The 7,784-nt window shown below is 55.1% G+C and overlaps 1 protein-coding gene across 1 annotated transcript in view; it reads right to left on the bottom strand.

The window, feature by feature from the left end:
* Nucleotides 1-7,388, bottom strand: part of CLUH (clustered mitochondria (cluA/CLU1) homolog) — a 28,529-nt gene extending 21,141 nt beyond the window's left edge. The window contains exons 1-5 of the mRNA XM_010003803.1: nt 6,506-7,388; nt 2,751-2,944; nt 1,232-1,403; nt 946-1,089; nt 610-737 (exon numbers count right to left, since the gene is read on the bottom strand). Of these exons, the coding sequence (XP_010002105.1) occupies nt 610-737; nt 946-1,089; nt 1,232-1,403; nt 2,751-2,944; nt 6,506-7,388 (1,521 nt within the window). The remainder of the gene's footprint in view (nt 1-609; nt 738-945; nt 1,090-1,231; nt 1,404-2,750; nt 2,945-6,505) is intronic.
* Nucleotides 7,389-7,784: the final 396 nt, after the last annotated feature.

The following is a 7,784-nucleotide window of genomic DNA, read 5'->3' as shown; positions in this document are numbered from 1 at the left end:
AGCAGGAATTGATTCCCCCGAGTTACAGAGCCATTCCACACACATGCCAGATTCCTTCTGTCTGCCACACTCACTTGTTCCAGAAACAGAGCTCAGAAAAAAGCACCTGGTCTCAAGAGCAGCACCCTCCTGCAGCCACTGGCAGTCCACTGCTTTGCCTCAGTTTGCTGCCTTTCACACCGTAAGACACAGGCAAAAACAGACACCCTGGGCCTTTGGGCTGCACCAGGCATGGATTTCTTGCTGTACTGGTTTTCAAATGGCAGCTTCTAAACCAGAAGCCAAGTGGGAGGGTATGGCAAAGCAAAGGGTAATTTGTAGCCATCTGCAGATCCTGCCTCTAGGACATAGCAGAGAAATGCAGTTCTCCCTTCCCTGCCACCCCTCCTAACAGGACTGGCAACTTCACGCTCTGTGGATGTCCAGACTGGGTGTCCAGGGTCTTGCAGACAAGCTCTTGGACTTTATGCTTTTGCCTAAGCAGTGCTATTCCAGCACTCATTAGGCATCAAGCAGAGCAAATCCCAAAGTCCACTTCAGTGCAGCTTTCAATCCCTGAACACTGGTTTGCTGCAAGGAATGTGTGGATAGCTGTTGTAATGACTCTACCTTCCAGTCTCTGTTCTGGGGCTGGAGGGCACACAGGGGTCTCTCTTTGCTACCTGGCAGGATATGCTCAGGAGGGGTGCAGTCAATTTGATCCATTTCAGTACCTTTCTTCTTCCGTTTTCCACTGTCTAGAATGAACAGAGATAGAAAGTCAGTGTTGAAAAACTCAGCATTCCCTCCTCCAGTAATTACTAAAGGAGGAATGCAGAAGTGCTCCTGCTTCTCAGCACTTCAGAATGACCTGGAGCAGCTGATCCTTATGATGCATTTTAACGAAGCAAGGAGCCAGGGGAAAGAAGACACTGACCACACCAGAGAAGCCCTTTTGCCCCATACCTCCCAAGTCTCCTTCCGTGAAGACACTCAGGAAGGACAGTGAATTACAGTCCACACCATTGAAAGCATCTGATGGGTCAAGACTCTTCAGAAGGTCCCGAATGTGACGCACGTGTATCCTGGCTTCTCGCACTGTGTACGGCTCTGATGAGCAAAGAGGGAGGAAAGAAACTGGAATTAGGGAGTTGCTTACTGCTCTGGCACACGGGAAGGGGCTGCCAAGTGGCCAAGACCACTCCCTGTGAAAATCCTCACTCATTCCCTCCTGAAGTCTGAAGGAACTTGCCTTCCACCACCTTCAGCAGCGAGCCCTCCTGCAGCCCTTCAATCGTTTTGAGCTCAGCGAAGTTATCGAGGACGTTGCCCTCCAGCTGCAGGGAGAAGCAAGTCCGGTGGCAGGTATCCTCACGGTCCATCAAAACTTGGTGGATCTCCTGCACCATCTCTTGAGGAGAGACCTTAGGAAGGGAACAACCCAGACAGTTATTAGTCCTCAAGTGTGTTCTTGCCAAACTTTGTCCCTCTGCTGCAGGATCCAACACCTCTTGTACCTCTCCAGGCCTGGAAAGGCTGACTCTAGCTCTCCCTCCTGTCCCTGCTGAAGGGCACTGCCACCTCTGGCAGGGTTGGCCACCCCAGCTCCATCCCACAGGGCTTGACACACAGAGGTGTCACAGCTAGTGCTGTGCCAAACACTTGTTACAGGACAGAGGAAGAGAAGGTGGTGGAGAACAGTGGGGGCTCTTCCCTTAACCATTCACATGGCACATTTCTGATGAGGATTTGAGTGCTGCCCATGAAAAACGGACCATTTCCCCCCTGCCACAGTCCCCACAGGGCAATGTGGCACATCTGTGCCAGTGCCACCCCTTCAGGCAAGGCCACCTGCAACTGCAGCTCCTGCGAGGCCAGAAACCTCCCCAGCTCGGGCACCAGGGCTGCTCCTGCCCCCCTGCCCCTGCTCCACAGCACTGGCTCCAGCCAGGAGAACTCAGGGTAGTTTACATAAGCTGTTGTAAACAACTTGGCCTGCTATTATTAGCCTATTAAAACTAACAGCCAAGGGGATTTAAGGGAGAAAAAGCTAGGTTGAGATACAGCTAGTTCCACAGGGGAGGGATTTTCACTGCCCTCCCTTTTGGTCTTGGGGAGGCAAGGCCTCCCACTGGGTTTAGACCCCAGATGCTCCTCCCCGCAATTAAGAGAGACTTCATTCAAATGTTTTTTTATGGAGTATGGAGCTAAGTCAGACTATCAGCTTGGCATGTCAATGCCTGTCCTGAGCTGGCAGCACATGTCACTGTCCCCATGACACACGCAGAGCAGAGCTCTCTGTGCAGAGCGGGAGCAGAGGCTGCATTGTTCCCTTGATCTCCAGGCTGGTGCTTGAGCTCCCTGAGCTGTGCTAGTGTCTGTTGCTGTTCCAAACCCAGGTGGGTCCCAGGGAGCATCACGTCACAGCCGCTGGGCAAGCAAGGGATTTTCGTTGCCTGTGAATCAGACCCAGAAATCATGTTTCTACATCCCTCCCCTGGAACAGCCATTTCCCCTGTGCTCAGCTCCACGCCTGAGCTCCTCTTCTCCTGGACAAGGAGGAGCCACACCTCAGCTAATCCTCCCTCCAGAGGCTGGACAAGTCAGGGAGCTGCAACCTGGCTGCAGGTACTGTCCAGGCCATGGGGGCAACAGGGGCCTTCCTGGGCACAGTCCCCTCTCCCCATCCCTGCCTGGCTGGCTGAAGGGACAAGGCTGCATGTGCCCTGGCTCCAACGCTTCCCGCCTCCCCAGCCAGTGAAGAGAGGTACCTGCAGGGAAAAGGGCTCTATCCCTGGTGCACAGATCTTGACAGTAAATCCTGTGTCCTGTATGACGATGACCTCCTGGTCGTTCCCATCTTCTCCTGGGTCAGTCTCCTCGTGGCCGTTCTGCCTGGTGTCCTTGTCGCCGCGGAGGCCCTCGTGTGGGCTGCTGCCGTTCATCAGCGCCACGCCCGGGTGCTCTGGTGGGAAGAGAGGGGTTGAGAGTCTGAGCAAATGGACTGTCCTCTCCCAGGGGCTGGAGAGACCAGATGGAGAGACCACAGCCCTCTGGCCAACCCAAGAGAACCAGGGGTTAAGAGGCAGGAAGCGTTTTACTCTGTGCTTGGTGTTTACTAGAGATAGGTGTGCCAGGCTCTTCCCCTCACAGCGTAATTAAGGTGCTCTGCTCGCCTGCGGGGTTTGCATCTTCCACAAACCCTGTGCAGAGAGGGCAGGGAAGGAAAGCAGGAAGGATGGGTCAGTGTACAACACATTCAGCTTAGTCTTATGAAGCCTCTTAATTAAAAGAAATGGGGGTGTGGTGTTCTGTGGCCCAGAGGCAGCTGTAACCTCTGCACCAACATGTTGCACAGCTCCTGACAGACCTGGCAGAGCACAGCTCAGCCAGGAGAGAAGGGAGGGGAGCAGCCCGCAGAGGCAGCCGGGCTCCTCTGCAGGCACACATGGCTCCCACGGCCCTGCCCGTGCCCGGCCACCCTCTGCACTTCCCAAATACTTTGCTGAGATCCCACGGTGCCAGGGCGAGGCTTTGCCTAGGCAATTATATTCAAGAAAAAGGTGACGACATTTCAAATGCTCATTTAGACAGACATGTCAGAGGGATGGGAGCTCTCGGCACCTACTTCACTGCTCCAGTGGAGCATTTCCTTTTCCAGTAAAGCAGTGTCAGGGAGTAGATAAGATCTAGGAAGCTACAGGTCTCCTACAGCAGCCTACACCCACCAAACCAGGCTCTTTGTCACAGAGTGGTTGCAGTTGGAAGGGACCTCTGAAGATCATCTAGTCCAACCCCGTAGCCAGAGCAAGATCATCCACAACAGATCCCACAGGAGCATGTCCAGGTGGGTTTGGAATGTCTCCAGAGGAGACTCAACAACCTCTCTGGGTTGGAAACACTCTATCCCCTTCCACTCCTCTAAAGCACAAGACAAAGCTACAGCACCAAGCCCTGCTGAAATGTCCCCAGAGGGTCACGCTCCTGCGTCAGACTATGACTGCCAACAGCAAACCTGCCTCACAGACAAATGTCAAGGCTGAATTAGGATGTGGTGAAAGAACAAGAAACACAAGGACAACACTCCTGTTCCAGAAGGCAGCAGAGCTACCTTGAGCAGCCTTGGTTGCCTTCAGCATCCTGGCAGCTGCTGCTCATGCTCCCTGTCACCATGCGTATGTCCCCAGCGCGAGCTGTTAATTTCTTTGACAGATGACACCACAGGCAAGCCAGACAAGGCCTGGCTCCAGCTCTAGCAAGCTGCAGTCATGCTGTAAAGGAGGAAGAAAAGCTCCACACAACAGTGCCCGAGACATGGTTTCAGAAAAGTGACACCATGCCCAGAGTGCTGGGGAGAGGCCCTCATCACACCCTCCAGCCAGCACAGCCGGCTCCTTCCGAGAGCCTCAGCACATGGGGACAAGGAGAGCAGGAAAGCTGTCACAGAAGCACTGCACCAAGGGCTACCAGTACCACAGACATGAGGGCTCCTGAGCCACCCTCACCCTGCCCACCCAGGCAGGGCAGGACCACCTGTCCATGACCAAGGACCTTTTCTGACAGAGTCAGAAGTGCCCCTTACACACAGCAGACTTCCTTTGGCCGCTGAGGTGTGGAAGGGGCAGCCCAAGGGATGTGCCACCTCCTGTCTCCCTGCTCTCGCTCCCAGCCATGCCACATCTCCTGATGCTCCTGCAGCCTGCCCTGTGCCAACCATTGTTGGCAGGACATTCCCAATAGGGACGCTGCCAGCTCTGAGTAAATGTGGTTTTGCTTTATGTCTTTTACCTAAGCAAGATACAGAAGAGAAGGTGCCTCCATCACAATCAGAAATTACTTGGCCAGCTTGGAGCTGGAAGTGGTGAGGAGGAAAGCAGTGTACAGGGAGTAACCTGACAAAGGAGACAGGCTTCCCGTAAGAGCTCAGCCCCCCAAGCACAGGCTGGTCCTGAGCACAGCAAACGCCTTCAGCTGCAAAGCAAAGTGAGACCTGGAAAGCCCACACACAGCAAGGAAGAGTTACCAACCAAGACCACATTTCTGCTTTTTTGACTACTCAGTGGTATCAGATCCCCAGACTACTGATTGTTTCAGAAATTGGAAGACTGTTTCTTGTCTGCAGAAATACAACTTATTCACACTTTCCACCTCTCCTTCCCTACTTGAGTGAAGCTGGGGCTCGTACAGCGCTACCCTGTGTGACAGAAGAGACGTGTACAGACAACACCTTCTCATGCTAGGAGATCCAGCTCCAGCCAGCAGGTTAGCCCTCTGGTTTAGGGCGAGGGCTTTCCTGTGGGGATTTTACACAATGGGCATATTTTGATGAAAACAGGGAGTTTTGTTTCAAGCCCAGGTAATGGGAGCATAGGCAAGCATGCCTGGGGACGTGCTGCACCGTCCTGTGTGCTCTCCCTGCAGGAAACGGAGCTCCAGGGACCTGCCAGCATCCCAGCAAGGACCCTCCTCCTCTGGGCCCAGAGCTGGTACGAGCAGGCGCAGCAGAGCCTGCTGAGCTCTGGCTCTGCTGGCTGCCAGCCCAGCTGCAACACCATGTTCTCACTGCTACTCGGGGCACAGCGCAGGAGAAGAAACCCCACGGGACTGCAGCGTGGGGAGTACGGGAGAAGTGCAGCCCTGGGGAGGGAGGAGGTGGCACAGGTACCACCTCACCAGGAGGAACCCACCACCTGACCCAGCTCGCAGCTGGCAGAGAGGATCAGTGTAAGGATTAAGTTTCCTCTTTGAACCTGGACAAGAGTACACACTCCAAGGTGACAGGGCCTGTTCAATCACTACTTACAGCAAGTCTGCAGAGGTGGCAGGCACTTTGTCAGCCTGACCAGGCAGGACCCCACCATCAAAAAGGGTGAACCTCAATACTGATGGCTGCAGACAGCATAGATCAGGGCAAGTATTAGTTAACAAACAAACCTTTTTAACCAAAGTCAGTGACTAATTTTTTCTCTTAGACTGTCAGGTCAAAAAGAGACCATCCGAGCAAGGACAAAAGCCACCCCAAGTTACCATTTAGTGCCACATTGGAAGGACTGGCATGGACTCCAGCCATGCTATGCCAGAGCCTGGAGAAGTGGGAGAGGAGGAAAGCAAGATGCTTTCCTGTGTAGCTGCAGGAAGGCAAAGGCTCTGAGCAAATGCTGCTCAGTCCCTCCCTGCTCCATGCTATTGCAGGCCAGGCCTGGCAGATCTGCTCCCATCCTGTACAAGAACCACGTTTTCAGCCGCAAACAAGAGGATTTGCCCTGTGAATTAAGGAAAAAAAACAACCAGAACTCCCCCACGTTTGTTTTGCTGACAGGGCCAAAGCACAAACAGGTCCCTCTGTGGTACACACCCTGGGTGGGATATCTCGCCTCATTCCTCTTTCTCCTTCTGCCATGAAGTTAAAGTGTCACCTGGCCTCCCCTCTCCTCCATCCTGCCCCATCCCGCGGGCACGCGCAGCCTCCCCCCCCGGCACAGCCACAGGGCACTTGGGCCACACAAAGTGCCACGGCGCTCAGCACCTAGGAGTGTGGGCTTCTTTTTCTTCCTCTTCTTCTTCTGCTGGTGCTGCTTTGAAGGCAGTGCTTGTGCCTGAGAGTCAGGATCAAAGGTGCTGGGGCGGGCAGTGGGGTCTGTCACCACAAAACCAGTACTTGTGTCCTGAGCCTTAGATGACACCTCGCCATGGGGAAACAGCAGCACAGCTGTCTCTGGGGCTGCTGTGGGCTTCCCTGCACTTGCTGGCAGAGCAGAGGAAGGTGTCCTGGGGCTCCATGGGGAGGGACCAGTACCTCTGTCTTTTGTCACACCATCTGGACCCGCTCTGGCTGTGTCTGACCACCAGGCTGCTCGTCCCTTGCTGTGGCCCTGGCCGGCAGGTCGTGCTCCAGGGGATGCATTTCCCCCATCAGCTGCTGCCACGTGCTTCTCCCGGCCGCAAGATCTGTGGGCTAAGCTGCTGTCCTCAAGTTTCACACTGCTCTGGCAGGCCTCAAGTAACTGAGCATGATCGACCAGCCCTGCCGGCCCTTCCCCAAGGTCGGCTGGAAGGGCAGACACTGCACAGGATGCCTCTGCCTGCTGGAGCAGGCCAGCAGTGCCGGCACCAGGTCCCAAACAGCTCTTACCACAGACTGGCACCATTCCTTCTTTGCCTTTGGCCTCAGAGAGGTCTCGGATGTATTTGGTGCATTTCTGATGGCTTCGAGTCACCATCTCGCTGGGGATGATGTCTGGATATGGCCCAGCACACTGGGCAGCTTCTGGCACCTCTGGGCAGACGGTGCAGCTCGTAGGAGCCTTTGGTAAGAGGGGTGACCTCTCATCGGGCGAGTTACAGCTGCGTGTCTGGAAGATCAGATCGGTGACATGCCTGCAGCAGTTGGCAAAAAGGCTGTTCCCCATGATCACACGCAGCCTGGCTCATCCAGCACCGGATTAGAAAAGTTTGTTTCGTTTGCAAATCTCTTGTTTGCACTCATATATTGAAGTCCCCACAAGGCAAACTCCCACACGGCAGCCCTCGCCCTCCGCAGCCCAGACCTGCTTGCCTTCTCACGCAGTCAGCCGCCTTCTGCAAAGACAATTCCTGCTTGGCCCCAGGGGGGTGGGAGGCAGAGGCCCAGCAGCTGCCTCGGCGCGGTGTCCTGCCCACCCTCAGCCCACCAGAGCTGGTGCGGGGCTCTCCTGAAGCGCTTCCCAGTGACCTTCACCCGCCCTGCGCCCTCTCCCCACCGCCAGGCTCACACCATCCCGGTATCCACGGTGCCCCGCGCAGCTCCCAGCAGCTGAAGCTCTCTC

This window comes from Chaetura pelagica, unplaced genomic scaffold (genome assembly GCF_000747805.2).
Source record: "Chaetura pelagica isolate M959 unplaced genomic scaffold, ChaPel_1.0 scaffold638, whole genome shotgun sequence".
Lineage (NCBI taxonomy): Eukaryota > Metazoa > Chordata > Aves > Apodiformes > Apodidae > Chaetura > Chaetura pelagica.
This window is presented reverse-complemented; position numbering and strand designations above follow the sequence as displayed.